The sequence below is a fragment of the Vulpes lagopus genome, chromosome 7 (assembly GCF_018345385.1).
Source record: "Vulpes lagopus strain Blue_001 chromosome 7, ASM1834538v1, whole genome shotgun sequence".
Taxonomy (NCBI): Eukaryota; Metazoa; Chordata; class Mammalia; order Carnivora; family Canidae; genus Vulpes; species Vulpes lagopus.
This window is the reverse complement of record NC_054830.1, coordinates 25,537,141-25,557,927: the sequence shown is the minus strand read 5'-3', so window position 1 is coordinate 25,557,927 and position 20,787 is coordinate 25,537,141. Positions and strand designations below refer to the sequence as shown.

The window sequence follows — 20,787 nt, the reverse complement described above, 5'->3', positions numbered from 1 at the left end:
TTTTTCAATAGTTTAGTTAGTACACTAAAAAAAAATATGCACATTAATGTCAAAAGATATAGATGTATTTTTTGTATTTTTGCTATTTAGCAATGATATCTAGTTTATTATAACATTAATTCTTAATAAAAGGAAAAATGCTAACAAGTAATTATTGCAAAATTTCTGCCCAAATCAGGTTAAAACTGATTTTCAAGGACAAAAAAAGAGCAATTTCCATAAACCCATATTTCTGCTATTTTTATATGTTGGTATATGTTGGGTGAAATATTTGGGCAGAAAAGTTTAATAAATACACCTAGACAGAACTGTATTCCAGAATAAAAAGTAGTAACTAACACTGCGTATTTCTGCTTTGGCATAAAACAAGTACTCCTACTCTATATAATCAGCCGTTTACTTGAGATAACAAAGGCTTTTTCCTAAGAAACAAACAACCTAACTTCTCCAGATCAGAAGACTGCAATAACCAAATACCTATACACACTATATATAATTTGTTACAGAAGAAAAATAAGTTTCTAATTAAAGCATCAAACAAAAACACTTTCCAAAGCCATATAGTTAGTTTAGAAAAAATAATCATTAGTAGCTTACTTTGTCAACAGGACTTGGTAATGGAGCATGGATGACACTGAAAAGTAAAATTTAGAATTTTTTATCTAATTTCCTGACAACAGCAGAAATAGTATGACAGTACCAGAATATCTTAAACCCCAAGCTGATATACTTGCTTTCATATAATTAAAAGAATGTGAATTATTTTCAATCCTTCATAAATACACAGAATTCTTAGAAAACAAGGTAATAAATATATAAATCTATCTTTTACACATATTTGTTTTCTTTTTTTTTTTTTTAAGATTTTATTTATTTATTCTTGAGAGACAGAGAGAGAGAGAGAGGGGCAGAGACACAGGCAGAGGGAGGAGCAGGCTCCACGCAGGAAGCCCAATGCAGGACCCAATCCCGGGACTCCAGGATCACGCCCTGGGCTGAAGGCAGGAGCTAAAAATCACTAAGCGACCTGGGCTGCCCCAAATGTCCCCACATAATATATTTCTAAATGCAAATTCAAAAATCAAAGTGTATTAAATGTCCTTGAGGATCCACTATTTAATGAGGGCTCTGGTGAATGCCATGACTATCGAACTTCTATATAGGAAAGAAGTACTCCTTAAATTATCCATTTTTAATTTTGGAATGTGTACATTATGTTCTTTTAAAATTAAGTATTCCTATACACAAAGGCTTAAAAACCAAAGTTCTACTAGAAAGAAAGCTATAATTTGGAAACTTGTTCTAGCAGAGAACAACTTTAGCTAACTAAACAGTATTATTATTCTTCTGAGCCGCCTCACACTAGCAACCAGAAAGCTTAGATGTAGGTATGAATCCAAACTTGGTATAGGGCAGCCCTGGTGGCTCAGTGGTTTAGTGCCGTCTTCAGCCCAGGGTGTGATCCTGGAGACCTAGGATCAAGTCCCATGTCGGGCTCCCTGCATGGAGCCTGCTTCTCCCTCTGCCTGTGTCTCTGCCTCTTTCTCTCTGTCTTTCATGAATAAATAAATAAAATCTTAAAAAAAAAAAAACTTGGTATAGTTCTTTAAAACTAAGCATTAGACAGATAGTATAATTGATACTAATTGCCTTTTGGGCCTTATAAAGTACTATTGACAGACAGGCAGTATAGTATAGCAGTTAAGCATGTAGGCTCAGATGTCATACTGACTGGGCCCAGATTCTGGCTCTATTTACCAGCTGTGTATCTGGCTCTATTTACCAGCTGTGTAATCTTGGGCAAGTTACCTAAAGCACTATAGGTCTCAACTTCCTCATCCATAAAATGGGGATAATCATAAAAACAACCCCATGCGGTAACTGTAAGCATTACACATGTTAATATAATTAAAAGCTTTGAACATTACCTAAAACACTCTATCACTTAACCCTACTACCACTCCCAATGAGAACTCAGCAGCTAGGGAAGCTAGGGTTCCTATCTTACAATGCTTGGTAAGATACTGTGTGTGTGTTGGGGTGAGTAGAGAACACAAAGCAAGGCTGCCCACCCACATCCCCTATGAGTTGCTAATCACTTCATATCCTAGGTGCTACTCTGGTGATAGTGAGCCTAAAGGCTGACTGGAGTTCCTAGATTCAACTGGTTAATCATGTGTAAACTAATGAGAAACTATCTTCCACGAATTAAAAATAGAAATGACAATTCTGATCCCACTGTAGTAACCACAAACATCCTAAGAAATGCTTCAATTAATCACAAATACACTAAAATGCTAAGTAAAATGGAATATTAAGTACCAGCATATCCTCCCTTTTGAGCACACACGATCCTGTACAGACTCCCAACTGAGATTATATAACCCTTCACTTCTTCGATTTCACATGTGTTTTCAGGTACCAATCACCTCTGGATCCCCAGAATCTATCAAAAGGCCCTAGCAAAGCTGGTGCCTAATGAAGGTTTAAAAAATTATGCCAAATTTAGTTTTTCTCTCTACCCATAAACATGGAATAGACATTTTAAACGTAACTTTCTTTTTCTTGACTACAAAATTAAGAAATACTGATTATGGAAAATGTGTAAAGTATGAGGGAATAAGTAATAATTATCTAATGCAAGCACCTAGAGATAATCATCTGGGGTATGTATCTTTTTCTCTGTAGATATATACAGACAGGCAAATTAACTTAAGATAATCTAAATCGAAGCAAATAGTATTCAGTTTTTTTTTTTTAATCCAGTTTTCTTAGTGACTGAAGTACAAAAGTTTCTGGTCTTGTGAAAAACTGGTTATCAAAAGGCTAAAAATTCAGCTAAACTATTCCATGAGTAATATATATGTGTGTGTGTGTATGTGTGTGTGTGTGTGTGTGTGTGTGTGTGTATTTTACAGAAACTATTCTGGATATTGGTGTATTTTGTTTGAATTATATTGTATTTGAATTGTATATTGAATTGTATTTGGTTGATTTATATATATCGAATATTTTGTATACAAAATATACATATTTTGTATATGAACTATGTTCATATGCAAAAAGGCAGTGCAGAAAGGGAAAACCATCAGTACTGGGACGGTAGGGTTTCAGGCAATTTTTCTCCGTTTGTTATCATTTAAAAATTATTTGTGCAGGAATGCCTGGCTGGCCCAGTCAGTAGAGCATATGACTCTTGATCTCAGAGTCATGAATTTGAGCCCCATGTTGGGTATAGTGGTAACTTAAAAAAAAATTATTTGTGCAATGTAATCAAAAACAAGGAAGAAAAAAGAATCAACTTTTTGAGAACTAGCTAGTGAAAATCTTAAAAGCATCAAATGCTATGTATATAATATACCTTAAACTAAGCATTCTGGCATACCCAAAAGTATCTTGATGGCTAAAAAAGATTATAGTAACAGAAACAGCCAATGATCATTGTGTGCTTAATATATGCCAGGTACTACACAAAACTTTTTAAGTGCATAACCTTGCTTAGTCTTCCTCATAAAATTCCTGCTCAATAAGTACTATTGTTATCTTCATTTTTCAAATGAGAAAAGGGAGGCCTCATCAAGTCACAGAATAGGTGGAGTTGGGCTTTGAATGAGACTATCTGCCTCTGAAGACCATTGTGATCTTCCTACAGCTCCAGAGAACTGCCTGTCCAAAATTCATCTTCTCCAGAAAGTCAGCCAAACTATGTACAATGAAGCCGGCAGCAAAATTTTAAACGATACTAATATTTAACCACATAAGAAAAACCAAACAATGAGAAGGAAACAGGAAGAAGATGAAAAGCACTGGGGAAACAAGAAGGATAGGGACACAATTCACTAACACAGACTTTGAAAAATTGACATGCCCTCCTAGATGGAACCTGAGATGACAGATGATCCTTTATATAATTGCTCAAAGCTTTTAACTCCATGAAAGAAAAATCTCATTATCACACAAAAACATCAAGGTCTTTAGAAGCCACACATCATTAGTTGATTAATAGTTACTCTTATTTTTAAAAACTTAACCCTTGACTCATAAAAAGAGTCATACTAAAGTTCCCAAAGTTAACTGTATTTTTAATAATTAAACTATAATATAGAATAGGAAACAGATTTTACATTTAAATGTTTAAAATTTTTTGTTTTGCTCCAGGTATCCTTAAAGCTAAAAAATATTGGTAGCTTCTAACTGAAGCAAATTATATAGTAGTTCTAATGAAAGCACAGACTACCAAAGTAATAGAAGAGCCTCTGCTTTCTTTTTCATTCTCTCTCCTACTCACGACTCTATTTTGCCTTAAACTTACTGCTTATCTTAACCTCCCACCTTCAAATCTTTGTCTTTGCTTCTGAAGGATAAAAAATATTATGTTGGGTGTACAAACAAGTTTCTTGCATATACACAGTCTTCTCCCCAGATAAAAAATGCTTACGTTTAATAATTACTATATAATGATAACCTATGAAAAGCACAAGATTAAAATATACTTATGTTTAGGTCTTAACATTTACATTTTATGAGTAACTCTTCCCTTTCAAGTTTGTCCTCATCTGAATGATCTTCCCACCACTTGAGGGGGAAAAAAAATACAGCCTTGGAAAATCCCTCCAAAACTCCCATCTATTTGGTTACTAACTATATCAACATCCTCAATGTCCTAAAAGATCATGACACTGGCATTAACTTCAGAGGAAATCACAGTTTAAGAAGTCCTATATTAAATACAGATCAAAATACAGTTCTCACCACTAATGAATACAGTTACCACTCATCAGTAACTTACATATCCTAAATATTTTGAAATACAACTAATAATCCATCAAAATATAAATTGTAAAGTTAAATTTGGAAACAAAATAATCTGTGCTTCATTATATATTATTATTTACTAGAATTGCAGTAATGTAGGTAATGTGAAAAACATCAGTAACATTGTAGGTAATGTGAAAAAACAATTAAAATGAAATATATTCTAAAATACTGCATTAATGTTCTACCATTATTAGAATAATCCTGAAGTGTTAACTTCATATACCATTATCTCGAATATTATTAACCAAGGTAATTAATATAAAAACTTCATAGCACTAAATTATACTCACTCTGAGCGGAGCCGGGCTTCCATACCATCTGGTAGAAAAAGTTTTATTGTGGAAACAATACATCCATGGGTAACTGGTTAAAATAAACAAATAAGATGGATTAAATAATTGTTTAAAAATACAAACCTTCATATCTCTCATATCGAAACATTTTATTCCTAAATAACTTCCAGGAAAAAAATCTGGTGTTTTTTTTGTTTGTTTTTTGTTTTTTAATCTGGTGGTTTAATGGCAGTATTCACTCCCCTGGAGAAAGTCATCCCTGTTTATACTGAATCACAGCTGCAAGGCAGAATTATAGATAGAATTGTTTTTGAAAAGTGCCCTAACCTCCAATGCTGTAGCAGTCAATAAAAGGTCAGTTGAATTTATGTAAATACAATTGAGGAGAGGAAATGCACTTTTTCCCCTATCTTCTGGCATCAAAACCTAACTCCAACTATTCCCCAATTTAATAGTTGGCCCTAATTCCTAATTCTCCTGTCCTCCTCAATCTGTAACTCCTATCCATGCCTAACAAAACTTGTAAATTCTGCATAATAGAGCTTGAAATATGCCATTCAATTCTCCCATTTGATGAGTGAGAAAACCAAGACCTCAGACAAGTGAAGCTGCTTCTGGTACTCTGTTTATTAAAGAGATTTCCAGTTCAGTATTTAAAATTGTGGTTTTGGTGCTTTTTCTTCCTCCACTCCCTAACATTTTTATATAACATTACACCAGTCATTTTGTAGACAACTTCTTATTGTTGCTTCTTACTTCCTCCTTTTCCTTCTGATGATTTCAAGAGACAAAACCCCCCAAAGGCAGTAAGTAGCTTCTCTTTGTGATTGGGCTTTATAAGAAAATATTTTTTTGCTGTTTTAAGGTTGATGGCTTTTTATTTCTCTATTCTTCCAAGATTATATATATTCTGGGGTTAGGATTCAAAGAGTTAATTTATTTAATTTACCAATTAAAAGCTAATGCAGGGTGCTGAAAATATACTGTCTCATAATTAGAAAAGGAGTGGTTATGTGACCATATACATTTGTCAAAACTCAGTAAGTTGTACCCACTGTATAAAACTGGTGTTGCAAATAAATTATATCTCAATAAAACTGATTAAGAATAAAGCTAATGCTCGGATGCTTGGGTGGCTCAGTTGGTTAAGCATCTGACTTTGGCTCATGTAATGATTGCAGAGTCCTGAGATCAAACTCTGAGTTGGGCTCCATGCTTGGTGAGGAGTCTGCTTCTTCCTTTCCTTCTATCCCTCCCCCTGCTTGTGCTCTCTCTCTCTCTCTCAAATAAAAAATAAATAAAATCTTAAAAAAAAAAAAAAGAATAGAGCTAATGCATTTATGTAAGAGTAACTTATTAAGTGATCAGGCCTATAAACCATCAAAACAATATTATAAACATGAAGTAATATGATTATTCTGTCATCTGGAAATATACAGTAAACTTAAGAAACTTAGTGCAATTTACTCAATTTTCATTAACTTATTATTTGAAAAGTGCTAACACAGATCAAGAACCATCCACAGCAATTACAGCCATGAACCACCTGGGCTCCTTCCTTCCCTTCAGGTCTCATCCTCCATCCTGCTACCATAAATACCCTATGCAAGACCAAGCTACTTGCATTTCCAAATTCCTTTTTTCACAACTCTATTCATTTTACAAGCTGTTCTGTCAGTGATATCATTTTATCCTCTTGCCTGCATGACCAAAGGCTACTTATCCCCTAGGCTCAGACTTTCTACTTACTTCACGGAACTCATTATCTGATGTAGGGGTCTCCAGAGTCTCCTATATCTACTTCTTATAATAGTAAGCACAGTGCACTGTGAATATTTGTCATTTACGCAACCACTGTCTCACCAGTTAGAGCAGACTCTGTAAGAGGGGCAAAGATTGGTTGCTTTTCACTTTTTAAATCCCATACTTGGCAGAGTTATCTGGCACAAAGTAGGCATTTAATGAATGATTACTGAATATGCCAAATAACATGGTTGGTTAATATTTTACAGCTTCCATTACCCAGGGTGAAGACATCTCTTACTTTGAGGGCAGCAGAGTTCACCTACACTTGTAAGAACTACTTAACTCCCTCCTTTCCCTGGTAGAATATAGGGAAGGGACAGATTTTCCCAGCTCTATGACTCTGCCAGAGATCTACTCTTTACAGGCTATAATAAATACAAGAGAAGAGTATAACAAAATCCAGCAATATTGATACTTGACCAATGTATTTAAATTGATAATAGAGTCTAAAAAATTACATGCATTGAGTTACAGAATAAAATTGCAGTGCCAGAACTGACAAGCTGTGATATATTACATCAGAATTTCCATTGCTCAGATATATCACCCCAAAGTCTAGCAAGCGAAATGATGTACAAATCTGTGAAATGAATCGAGGGGTAATACTGACAGGGCAGCATGGGGTTGCTGTACTACTGAAGGCAGTTAAAGATCACGTCTGACTAAGTGGATAATCTAGTATAGCCAGCCCTGCTTTTGAAAAGGTTCTTGTGACAAGCAGATACACACATATGCATAGAATTATTAGTTGTCTTTTTAATTTGCAACAGGCGAGTATTTAAAACTACCTGATAAAAATGTTTTGTTCTAATACTTACATTAATCAACTCTATATAACAGTATTTCCCAAAATGGAGTGCTAGTGGGTGTTAATAAAAACAGACATGAAGGTCAGAAAAGTTTGGGAAATACTTGGTTAAAATATATTGAAGAGTTTTTATTTTTTTTATACCAGTCTTTTTCAGAGCTCAATGGGCTTTTTATCCATCATGAGGCTCTAAAAGTAAGATGCATTTCCAAACTTATTTGACCATTGAGCATCTCTGTCCCCTGTTTTCAGAACACTTACACAGGAACTGATATGACAGTATTATATACATGATATATACAGTATTGTGAAAAAAATACTTTGGAAAGTACTGCTCTCAAATATTTTATTAATCACTTTTTAAACAAATTTTGTTCTCAAAATTTTCCCAGAAACATTATTCACCATATTTCCAAGATTCAGAAACAAAATGATTGTAAAACACACAATTTAAAAGTTTCTCAGGCAGGGTAAGAAGGCTGCAGGATCACTGCCACATTAAATACAGGTACCCTTCAATTTTTTTTTTTTTTAAGAGAGAGCGAGAGAGGGAGGGAGAGGGAGCGCATGAAGAGGAGGGAGGAGCAGAAGGAGAAGGAGAGAGAGAATCTTAAGCAGGCTCCACACACAGTGCTGGACATGGGGTTCCATCTCAAGACCCTGAGATCATGACCTCAGCCTAAATCAAGGGTTAGAGATTTAACCAACTGAGCTACCCAGTTGGTGCCCCACTCTCTGCTTTTTAAAAGTTTGTATTATATCTCTTTACTTTTATGAAAGACCTACATCAGTACCTGTTTTCCCAACCAAAAGAAATCCAAAGAGGATTTTTGCTAATTGTGAAAAAAAAGGTAAAGTGCAAATAGCATTCAGCAAGCATTTTGCAGTGAGCTGTTACAAGGCATTGAGAGGGGCCCTGGCAAGCTCCTCCCCCACAAAGTATACTCAGCATCTCAGCATCCAGCGGCCATAGTTTTGAACTGTGTCTGTGAACATCTGTGCTTTATCTTGATTTATTTTGTGCATCCATTAGCAAAATTATGTCCCTCAGGTATCAGAAAAGCCTAAGAGAGATGACATTTTGGGTCTGAGAATGCTAAAAAGTTTTTCCATATAAATTAATGTAATTGCTTCTTCCCTTTACACCAATTTTTAAAGGTTTCATAGGAGATGCCTGGGTGGCTTAGTCAGTTGAGCATCAGACTCTTGATCTCATTTCAGGTCTCGATCTCACAGTTGTGAGTTGAAGCCCCGGTACTAGGCTCCATGTTGGGCATAAAACCTACCTTAAAAAAAAAAAAGTTTCATAGGAATGATCTACTTTCTGACAGCAAGTAAAACTGCATATATGCACTGTAAGCTGCATGCAAATTTAAAAAATGTTAAAACAAGAAGTGTGTCTGACTCAAAAAAACAAGGCATCTATGCATAAAAATCTGCAATTACTTGTACTTATGAGATTTTATTAAAAATCAAAATGAAGACTACCTAAGCTGTCATTTGTGAGTTTTTTCCTCTATTATCTCATACAGGTTATTGTTTTTGCTTTTGAATTAATATATTTACTTTATGGTATGAAGTCAGCCTTTACTATTGCCTCTTCACACAGGCATCACTTAAAAGACCCATGTTCACTGTGATGAGCTTAAAAGCTATGTAAAGCTCTGAATTGGAAGACTGAAACTTCTGGGGTATGTCGTAATCTGGCTTTATCTCTGTTCCTGCATTGAGTGGAAAGGTCAACAGTACTTTATATTTGAGTAGTTTGAAGGATCCCTTGAAATGACTGGCAGTAATAGAAGTACAATGAGTAAGATGATAAAAACATAAGAAACATCTAAAAAAACCAAGATCTAAATGAGAGGCATTAACATTTCCAAACTGAGGAATTATTTGCTTGTCTTTTGACTACAATCTAAGGTTAAAAAGTTACCAGACTTTCAACCTTGAAATTTTCACTTCATAAAGCTTCCAATTCAAAGATTTTTAAAATTATTTTTTAAGTTTTTTTTTTCCCCGAGAGAGAAGCAAGTGAGAGAGAAAGTAAAAGAAGAGCAAGCGAGTAAGGGGAGAGGCAGAGGGAGAAGCAAAGAGAGAAGCAGACTTTCCACTGAGCAGGGAGCCCAACAAGTGGCTTAATCCCAGGACCCTGAGATCAAGATGTGAGCTGAAGGCGGATGCTTAACCAATGGAGCCACCCAGGAGTCCTGATTTTAAGTAGGCTCCTCACCTAGCGAGAAGCCCACTGTGGGGCTTGAAATCAGGACCCTGAGATCAAGACCTGAGCTGAGATCAAGAGTTAAATGCCTAACTAAACCACCCAGGTGTCCCTCAAAGACTTTTTTTTTTTTTTTTCCAGTCAGAAACAAGGCAGGAAAGCTAGCCAAAAAGACAATTAACATTTTGGGACATCTAGGTGGCTCAGCAGTTGAGCATCTACCTTCGGCTCAAGGCATGATCCCAGGTCCGGATGAGTCCCATATTAGGCTCCCTGCGGGGAAGCCTGCTTCTTTCTCCCTCTGCCTGTGTCTGTGTGTGTGTGTGTGTCTCTCATGAAGAAACAAATAAAATCTTAAAAAAAAAAAGATAAGTAATATTTTAATTCTAAAAAGTGTTTTTGTACTGATATTCTATCATTCTGTCTTCATTTACGAGCTAGAGTTCAGTAATCAAAAGCTTTCACTCCTCAGCAAAAAAAAAAAAAAAAAAAAAAAGGCTTTCCCTCATCAACTCCTTGTTTATGTCAGGAATAATTCTCTCCAGGAAAGGTAGCATAAATGCTTATTCTTGCTCTTTATTTACTTGTTTTCAGGATGGTTTACCTACGTTTTTCTAAGGGTGATCAAATCTTTTTGTTTTCTTTTTAGTATCATTTAAGTTCATGGATTTAAGCACATTTGATATATTTCAATCCACTGCTGTTATTATTTGATCCTCAAACTGTCCCATCTTTGATCAATTAGAACTTCACGTTAATTGAATTTTCTGACAGAACCCTAGGAGTCTCAGTTTCATTGTTTTATATATGACAAAATCTTTTTTAAGATTTTATTTATTTATTTTTGAGATATATAGAGAGGCAGAGACACAGGCAGAGAGAGAGAAGCAGGCTCCCTGCAGGGAGCCCGATGCGGGACTCAATCCCGGGACTCCAGGATTGTGCCCTGAGCCAAAGGCAGGCGCTAAACCACTGAGCCACCCAGAGATCCCCTCTATGACAAAATCTTCTATGCTCAACCTGTACATTTCCTGCTTAGACTCAGAGTTAGCTATTTCTCCCAGGAATCCTGTTTCTAACTATTTATTTGGTGGGAGACCTTTCTCTAGGTATGTGAATTCATTTGCTACTTTATTTCTCTAGCATACAATGGAGCAATACTTCTTCTTAGGTTATTTTTCTATTTATGCACAAGGAGTAGTGGTTCTTTAGTTTTAGCTGTTTGCTAAATAGTCACTGAGAATCTGCTGGTTATGAAGCAGTAGGATGGTAAAGATGGGGAAAATCAAGATGATTATGACTAGGTCCTTGTCTTGAGGAGATTTCAATATATTTTGTAGAGAGAACAAGAAACAGCTAACATAACAACAAAGGGGGAAATTTTTCACAAATGCTACAAGAGGTACAAAATACTGTGGAAATTTGGAACAAAGGCAGGGGAGGATTTATAAAAAGGGTTAAAAAAAAGAATAAGACTTCGAAAGCTGGAAATGGAAGGAAAGGCTGAGAGAGAATGGCATGAGCAAAGAAAAAGACCTCAGGATCATGGCTTAAGCCAAAGGCAAACAGTTAACCACTGAGCCACCCAGGTTACCCAAGTTTGATGTCTTTAATTTTTTAAACATTTTTATGATGATAGAAGATAGCTACACTTTTTAAGATTTTATTTATTTATTCATGAGAAACACAGAGAGAGAACGAGACAGAGAGACAGAGACAGAGAGGCAGAGACACAGGCAGAGGAAGAAGCAGGCTCCATGCAGGGAGCCTGACGTGGGACTTGATCCCAAGTCTCCAGGATCACGTCCTGGGCTGAAGGCAGAGCTAACCGCTGAGCCACCTGGGCTGCCCCATAAGACATTTTAAAATTTATTCAACCAGTATATGCCAAGTTGAGTGTGGAGAGTCTACAATGAAGACATACACAATGCTTGCTCTTGTGTAGCTTAGTGAGAGAGGCAAACATGTAAAGGAGAGTGCAGTATGCAACAGGGACATGGAAAGACACCTTTTTCAACCTAGAAAAAGTTTTTAGTCAAAGGAATAAGCATGTGCGAAAAGACAAGGTCTACTGTGGGAAGTAAAAATAATTGAGGGCAGTTTGAGCACAATAAAAGGAAGATACCACTGTCCCTTGCTCATAATGGGCTCCCTGTTCATAGGGGCTTACCTAGGAACAGATATTGGTGAAAGTAGACCTCAGGGATGAACTGACTGGAGTTATATACCAAGTTTATAGAACTAGCTGGCCCCAAGCTTTGCAGGAGAGAGTTACTGTAATGTTATGTAGCCCAGAACTCATGCTCTGTCTGAGCAGTTTGTGGGTTTGGGTACAGAGGAATATAGATAGCTCTGACTTCAGGAGGATATGACAGGTTGGCATTCTCTCTCATTTCCTTGAAAAAAATCTATTAGAATATCATCTTATTTGTTTTCAACGATATTTTACATCCAGAGGACAAGTTATTTGTACCTTGAGTTTTCAACCTGGAGTCACACTATATGGAAAGTCAAACATCAAAATCAGCTTGTTTTGGAGAGGATGGAGTAGAAGAGTCACTAATATGAATGGATATGTTCAATGACATTAGGTTCCTGTGCCCTTTTTAACAAAATCATGATTTTATATATATACACACACACAAAAAATATTTTTATATATTATATATTTTTTGAAATTTCCTTTTACATATTCATTTCACATAAATACATAAATGACACAGATAGTGGAAGGTTTTTAATTGCAGACATATTAGCCCCATCCTTTTTAATTTGGCTTCCTCTTCTCCTTTACTTCTCCCCTCCACCCCACTCCAGGATGACTCACAGTAATGACCTAGTATACATCCTTCTATGCTTTTTCCCCTATGTTCATATAATCATATTCAAACACATACATGAACATGTACATTTATAGGGATTGGTGAGACTTTTTAAAATCATGAATTATTAATAGTGATTCTTTCCTCAACAGTGTATCTTATACAAATCTCTACAATTCATATAATCCTAATTTATTCTTTTTAATAGCTATACAATGGGCAATTTTAAAATTATGCTTCATTTGTTCTATGCACAGTGATGAAAAGAAATCTTTTCATACATCCTCACAAACTATTTTTTATCATTTCAAGTGTCTAATTTTATATTCTTACTATAAATATATTCAAAAGCACTATGTAGTACTGTTTTACATTAATTCATGCTTTATGTAAATAGTATTGTACCACGCATATCCTTCTGCAATTTGCTTGAGAGAATGTCTGAGATTTATCCTTACTGATGATATATGTAAATTTAGTTCATACATTTTTACACCTGTATAGCATTTGTGCTACTTTTGTTCTATTTTTATTTATTTATTTTTTGAGAGAGAGAGAGAGAGAGAGTGAGTGTGCAAGCAGAGGTAGGAGGAGAGAATCTTAAGCAGGCTCCATGCCCAGAGTGCATGGAGCCCAATTTGGGGCTCAATCTCATAACACTGATATCATGACCCGAGCCAAAAAAATCAAGTCAGACACCTGACTGACTGAATCACCCAAGCACCCCTTTTTATTCTATTTTAATTAAAATTCTTATTTTATTTAGTTATTTCTATTCATTCTATTTATTTAGAATTTTTATTAGGAAACTCCTAAACTTGATCAAATGCTTTTTTTTTTCCTTAGGTTTTCAGAGTTTGACTTTATTTTGCAGTACAGAAATCATTTGGAGCCATTTTGAGACAGGCATCATTGAAGAGGTCACATCTAGAATACAAAAGAAGCTTCTACTTTTACATGGTCTATGATTGAGTTTCTTTCCCTTTGTTCTCATCAACTGTATAAAGGTTAAAACACTGCACATAGTCTTCCTCTAAAATGACTTGGTTTGAAGTTGGGTTAGAATTTTAGGCCCACATAACTCCCAACTGGTGGCTGTTTTCCATGGGCACATATAACACTTGACAGAACACAAAATGTAAAGGTGTAGGGAAAACATAGGGCTTCTGTCCCAGATTATGGACAATTTCTAATTCCCTTAACATCAAGAGGACAGATGGCACACAAATTGTACTGATCCAGCTCTTGAGCAGCAGAAGCACATAACTGCAAAGGCTACACTGATTAAAAGATACAAATATATTATCAAGTGCTCTGAATCAGTATCACAATGTTTTTTTAAAAACTGATCTTTCACTAGGAAAAAAAACTAGTATTGGTTAAACTGAATATAATATGGTAATCTGCCAATTCTGAATAGCCACTTGAAAACAAGTTAATACATGATATTAGAAGGGAAAGGAACATTTACTAATACAGTGCTCTGCAATCTCAGTTTTGATTACAAAAGCGGGCCTTATAATATTGATTTCATACAGTATACATCATTTGCCAGAAGTTTGTCCTAATTAGATAATAAAAGGTACTGCTATTAGTCTTCCCCATTAATATAATTTGTGCTTCATTTCCTCTAAGTCAAACTCAGATTCCGTCATCCTCTTCCAGGTGTCCTTGATGTCATCACAAGTTGTTTCAAAATGAGTTGGAGCATTGTATATGCAGAAAATAAAGACCTGGCTTTCTGTTTCCAAGTCTTTTGGTAGAAGGAGGTCATTAATGTTAACAAATTTCTATTCAATTGGCTCCAAAAGCTCCAAAGCTGATCTGACTTCTTTCCCTGGCTCCTTGAAAGGTCTCCACAGTTGTACTAACTATGGCAATATACCTTCTTTGTGCTGCCACACTGTGTATGGAGGAAATCATGCAGACATAGCTATCTGGCTTCTGACTGACTTGGTTCTGGGGAATGATAATCTGGCAGGAGCTGGTACCACTGATGTTCTTGATGGGGTGGCTGAGGATGCAGATAATTTATCACTTGGCTCACTTTTTCTACCTGGTCTTTTGCATAGCTGGTATTACAAATGAGCTGCTTACAGTGATTAACCTCTCCTTCAGATTTCACAACAATCACTCCTCCATTTTGTACGATTTCTTCAGTTGGTTTATTGAGCATGTAGGTACCATCATAAATAGCACATAGCCCTGCAAATCCCAGGGCTAAGTTCTCCAAGACCATACAAAAGATAAAGGTCTGGACTTTCGCTGTATCTTGCCAGAGACTTGTAAAGTTTAATCCTATTAATGGTTTCACAGCATGGTTGATCTAAACAGTAATTGGTTTTTATTTTTTTCCTAAGATTTTTTATTTATTCGTTTTGAGAGAATGAGTTAGAGCATGAGCAGGGTGGAGGGTCAGAAGGAAAGGGTGACCCGACATGGGGCTCCATCCCAGAAGCCCGGGATCATGACCTGAGCAGAAGGCAGACACTTAACCAACTGAGCCACCCAGGTGCCCCAAATAGTCATTGGTTCTGTAAGATGCCAGGGCATGGCCAGTAAAATCTATGACATCTTGTCCCAAGTCAAATTTCTTGTACAACTCTCAAATTGCAGTCTTCTTAGGATCAATGTCCTCAAAAGTTCAGGGATCTTTTTCATCAAAGTTGGCAACAGACACTAGGGATCTTCTGAAGCAACGTTTTTCAAACAATCTCATTAAGCTAGATACCAGGGCTTCTGCTTTAGTGAAAGGAACCTTGTAGATTTTTCCTCCCTTATAGACAAAGCTCCCTTCAGTCACTTTGAAAAGTGGATAGTAGTGACCTCTGTATAAAGCAGCATCTTAACCAGCTGACCACTGACCATAAGGAACTTAGGAATTAAGTCAACGTTCCAGTCTCTTCCTATCCCCACTAATGATGGTGGTACACTGGTATTCTAAATCTTTTGTATACATCTTCCAGAGGTGTTATAGAAGAACCTTCTTCTCTATAATACAGGTTTCTATCCATGTGAAGAACTTTCTTTCCATTCACTGACATTATACCTGACAGGATAAATTCAGTCAGGCTGGTGCCCAGCAGGAATACTTCATACTCCTCATTCATGGTGGGGGAGAGGGAGGACCTAAGCCTGAAGAAAAGAGAAAAGCACAGGGCCTGGAGGGGCCAGAGGCTATACAACCAACCTGAAGCAAGAGGAAGCACTCTGGCCCGTCTGATGGGAAAGGAAAGCCAGGGCTAGAAGTAAAACAGAGCTGCCAAGGAAGAGAGGTTGGCCTCCAGCTCAGATGGGAAGAGAAGAATCCAACCTTTTCAATACCTACTGGTTATACAGTTATGGTTTTCATGTAACATTTTTAGTTTGTGGACAGTGTTAATAGAGTTCCCCAATACTGAATCACTTTTTTAAATCTTGGAATAAAACCCACTTTGTTGTTTATTCTAGCTTCATTTCTGAAGTTAATTTATTAATACCTTAATCAGAATTGTTCCTCTATCATCACAAGTGAAATTAGTGCTAGTTTTCTGTCTTTGAACTATATCTTTATGAGAATTTGGCACTAGTGATATGCTGTTGGCTTCTCTAAAGGATTCTGACAGCTTTCCACATTTATGCATGTTTGTATTATTCAAATAACATTGAATTTACATGCTTTTAAAAATAAGACCATTATTTAGCTGTGAATAATATGACCAGAACCTCTGGTTCTGGTCAATCTTTAATAACGTCTTAGTTTCTTCTAAGGAAATCAGTTTACTCTAGTTTTCTACATCTTGGCATAATTTTGCTAGGAAAGTATTTTACTCTAGCTCCATTCCTTGTCATAGGTTGGCATGTACTAGTTTTTCAAAATTCTTTTAGTACATCCTGTATCTGTGTTTATGTCTTTTTCATTCCTTATCTTGTGTATTTTTGCTAGTATTTTTTTTAACCTAATAAGGGAATCAAGGCTTACAAATTACCTGTTGTATTGTTTGTTGGTTGGGTGGATGATTTTTACAAAACCAGCATTTGGTCTGCTTATCCCTTCTATATGTTTTTGCTTATTTCATTAATTTCTGCTTTTTATTTCCCAACTTCTTTTTCTTGTTCTTTTTCTGACTTCTCCTAAATGACAAGTTCCTTCATAGTACTTCTTTAGTAGACAAGGAATTTAAGATGATTAATTTTTATCTGAGTAAAGGATTTACTGTATTTTAGTATAAAAGTCTTTCCTTTCCTTTCTACATAGTTTAAAATTCCCCTTTTGAGTTCTTCCTTGATCCAGGAGTTATCCGGTAGTGCTGTATAATTTCAGTAGGATTTTTCAAGTGATATAAAGCTTATCATAGTACTGTTTAGCGTAGGACAAAGTCTAAGTTTTTCCCTGGCATATACAGGTAGTACTCAACTAGTGATAGAGCTGTCTCCCAAGAGCCCAGGAATGTCAACTTTTTGAAAGAATAAATACAAAAAGAAACAACATTTTTTTTTTTTGTTTTTTTGTTTTTTTTGTTTTTAAGACTTTATTTGAGAGAGAAAGATAGAGAGAGGGGGAGGAGTGGAGGGAGAGAGAGAGGAGGGGGAGGGAGAGAGAGAGGAAGGGAGAGGGGGAAACAACATTTTAAATGATGAATTTTTCTTTATTTAATTTCCTTAAAGTTGGCATAAAAGATAAATATTCAAAGAAGCCTGCAAGAATCTAATGTTGCTAAAATAATGGTGCACTAATAATAACTGAATTTCAGGACTGTCCTCTTAGCTTCCTACAGCATGTTCTAAAGAGTATCTCTCACAGCTAGATGGGAAAGAAGAGTGGGAAGGAGTTTGGAAAGAGCTGCATTCTAGAACAGTCACACACACACCCCCCCCCCCCAGATCGGTGTATATGCTAGTGTATTAAGGACTCTGAGAAGTCCTATTTACTTTTGGTTAACTATTTCCTAAGTGTATTTGACAACCTCATTCTTTTATTAATTAACACCTATTAATTCTCTTTGGGAAATGCAAGGCAAAAAGACTGACATTCCCTGGGAGAAACATGTAATCAAATTCTCTGTCTTCTCTGTGGGTTACTCACAGCTGGGGCTGAGTAAGTGTTTGCTGAATGACTTGGTACCAGAGGTGGTGTGATGTGGCAACAGATGCTACAGTGGCAACACAGCTGTTCTTAGTATGGTCATAAGTAAGGTGAGCTTTCTTAGTAACGTGTACTGAGTAGTTTGTATCAAAATACAAACTATTTTACAGTTGTAAATGAAAATTCCTAAGTTTTGACCCTACCAGAATTCAAATATCAAAACCTAACTCCCTGAGAAGGCATCAAAGCCCAGTAAAAATAATACTACAGTTGCAACAACCAGTGAAAAGTATGTAAATGTACATGTACAAGCACACACACAGTAGCAGCATCACCAACTACCCATCTTCATCCCCATGTCTACTGTGCAAAATGTCAGATACTGATGACTTAGGGTATCACCAGATCAAAGTATGTTCAGAGAAGCAAAAGGAGAAACTTGTCAATTGGTTCCATTGCCCATATTAAACTAAGACAAAGGGGGCACCTGGGTATCTCAGTGGCTAAGCATCTGCCTTTGGCTCAGGTTGTGATCCCAAGGTCCTCAGATCAAGTCCCGCCCGCATCAGGATCCCTGTAGGAAGCCTGCTTTCCCCTCTGCCTATCTCTCTGCCTATCTCATGAATAAATAAAATCTTTAAAAAAAAAAAAAAAAACTAAGACAACATAACTGTATACTTCTAGTTCCTATTCATTTAGTTTTATGATCCACAGAACTTCATGGTCGTCACATAGACAGTGAAGCAGGTAAAGCCAGAAAGCTTTAGAACTGTAAAAATGAAGACTATCTACATTTATTTAGTTAGAGAACTTCGAGTTTCAAAAACTGTGAGATGTGAAATTTTGGATCTTGATAAGTGCTAATAACTGCCTACAGAACTCTAATTGTGTTAGGGGCAAAAATGTACACACAACTGGACTGGATAACTCATAACTGACCAATAACAATCATGGATCTCCTAATTCCTTCTGTCAGGTAAGTAACTTCCCAGGTTTCTTTGTAGCCATACTTAGGTATGTATGTGGTCAGTGAGACAAGAGGAGTGTAAATCTTCTACCAAAGACATTAAAAAAAAGAGCCCTACAGAAAGACATTTTGTCTCTGCCTTAGAGTTTTTTCCAAAGATACTGGCATGAAGGAAATAAGGCCTGTGGCTGCTGCCATCCTGCATAAGAGACAAACATATTAGGGCAGTAACCCTGGATTCCTCATAACGTCACCAAGTCAAGTAAACAAAGTCTGGACCTCCCCTCCTGCATTCTTGTTAATGATAAATATCCTTATGGGTTAATATTCTGTTGGTTGGGTAGGCTGTCACCACAACCAACTATTTCCTAAAGTAACACAAGAGCATCCTATAGTTTCACACTGTGATGAAAAATATAAATCACTTATTAACATTTCGTAATTTAAAGTTTTAGAAAAGCAATAGGGGAAGTAAGAGATTCTTAATTTTTACTGCATGTAATGCTGTATGTAAATGCTTTTACAAACATAAAATGTTTTATAACAAATAGAAATTTTTTTAAACTTAAAAAGACAAATAGGAAAAATCGATCCATACCCGTACCTTTCCGTGTGTTCTCCGTTACGTCTACCCCAAACTGGATAATATCACCAGAAAGAATTTCACATGGTGGACTTTCTTCAGAGCCTCGACTCAATCTCTGGCTATTTATAAAGGTACCGTTACTACTTTTAGTGTCTTGGAGATAAAACTGCAAAACAAAAACAAGAACAAAAAACAAAGATTAGTACTAATAATTCCAAACCTACTTTAAGAGAAAGGACTCCCACCTTTGCAAACTACTATGGGTAGATATTTTCCCCTACCAATTCAAACCATTAGTTTCAGCTAAGGCTCTCCTTTAATATATATGAAATTAGAACCTGAAACCAAGTGATTTAAAAATCCTGCTAGACAAAATGCTGCAATCACTCTGGAAAACAGTTTATGAAGTCCTCAAAACGTTAAACAAAAAGTTAGCACATGACCCAGCAATTCAACTGGGGAATACATACACACACACATACTTGAGAGAACTGAAAACATATGTCCTCACAAAAACTTGTACATGAGTGTTCATAGTAGCATTATTCATAATAGACAAAAAGTGAAAACAACCTGAACATCCATCCACTGATGAACAGGTAAACAGAATGCAGTGTATTCATATTATATTATATTATTTGGCAATATAAAGTAATGAAGCGCTGAGTCATGCTATAACATAAACTTTTAAAATATTACAGTAAGCAGTTTACTGCAAAAGACCATATAGTATATAATTTCATTTATATGAAATATCCAGAATAAACAAATCCATAGAGACAAAAAGCACATTTTTTGGTTGCAAGGACTTAAGATACCAGGGTATAAAAAAGGTAAAGGGGTGGGAGAGTGATGGCAGAAAATGACTGCTAATGGGTACAAGGTTTTCTTTGGGGGTGATTAAAATGTTCCAAAACTTAAATAATAGCAATGGTCACATAGCTTTGTGAATATACTAAAAACCAATGAATTGTAGACTTTAAAAGGGTGAATTTTATAGTATGTGAATATTTCAATAAAGCTGTTATTTAAAAACAAACAAACAAACAAACAAAAAGCCAGCTAGAGAAAATCCTATCTTTCCATCTCACTCCTTGTAATGTTGTTCCAAGGATATCAGAGCTAAATAAAAGGAAATGTTTATTCCACAGCCAAGGACAATTGGTTTTCGAACACCTATATTTAATAGCTATCAGTTAGCTAACGTACTTGGTATCAGGAATGACATATCTCCAGTAAATTCTTTGTAATAAAGCAAGTTGGAGACACTTGGAACTAAAATACTGGAAATCAGCTATGAAGCTACTATTTCCTGGGCTCCTAAACTTGCCTTTCATCACTTGAGTAACTTCCCTCTTTAAAAAGGGAGAGATAACAGGAGGCACAGAAAGCCTACCTATTTAT

General features: G+C 36.0%; 1 protein-coding gene and 1 pseudogene across 39 annotated transcripts in view; both read right to left on the bottom strand.

Moving 5' to 3' along the window:
- Window positions 1-20,787, bottom strand: part of LOC121494774 (sarcolemma associated protein) — a 144,085-nt gene that overhangs the window by 64,709 nt on the left and 58,589 nt on the right. For 22 of the 39 annotated variants that reach the window (XM_041761641.1, XM_041761648.1, XM_041761646.1 and 19 more), the window contains exons 2-4: window positions 19,402-19,549; window positions 5,109-5,181; window positions 598-634 (exon numbers count right to left, since the gene is read on the bottom strand). In XM_041761641.1, the coding sequence (XP_041617575.1) occupies window positions 598-634; window positions 5,109-5,181; window positions 19,402-19,549 (258 nt within the window). Of the gene's footprint in view, window positions 1-597; window positions 635-5,108; window positions 5,182-19,395; window positions 19,550-20,787 lie in introns of all 39 variants that reach the window. The other 17 variants (XM_041761642.1, XM_041761640.1, XM_041761658.1 and 14 more) reach the window with 1 other exon arrangement.
- LOC121494520 lies at window positions 14,370-16,244 on the bottom strand (annotated as a pseudogene).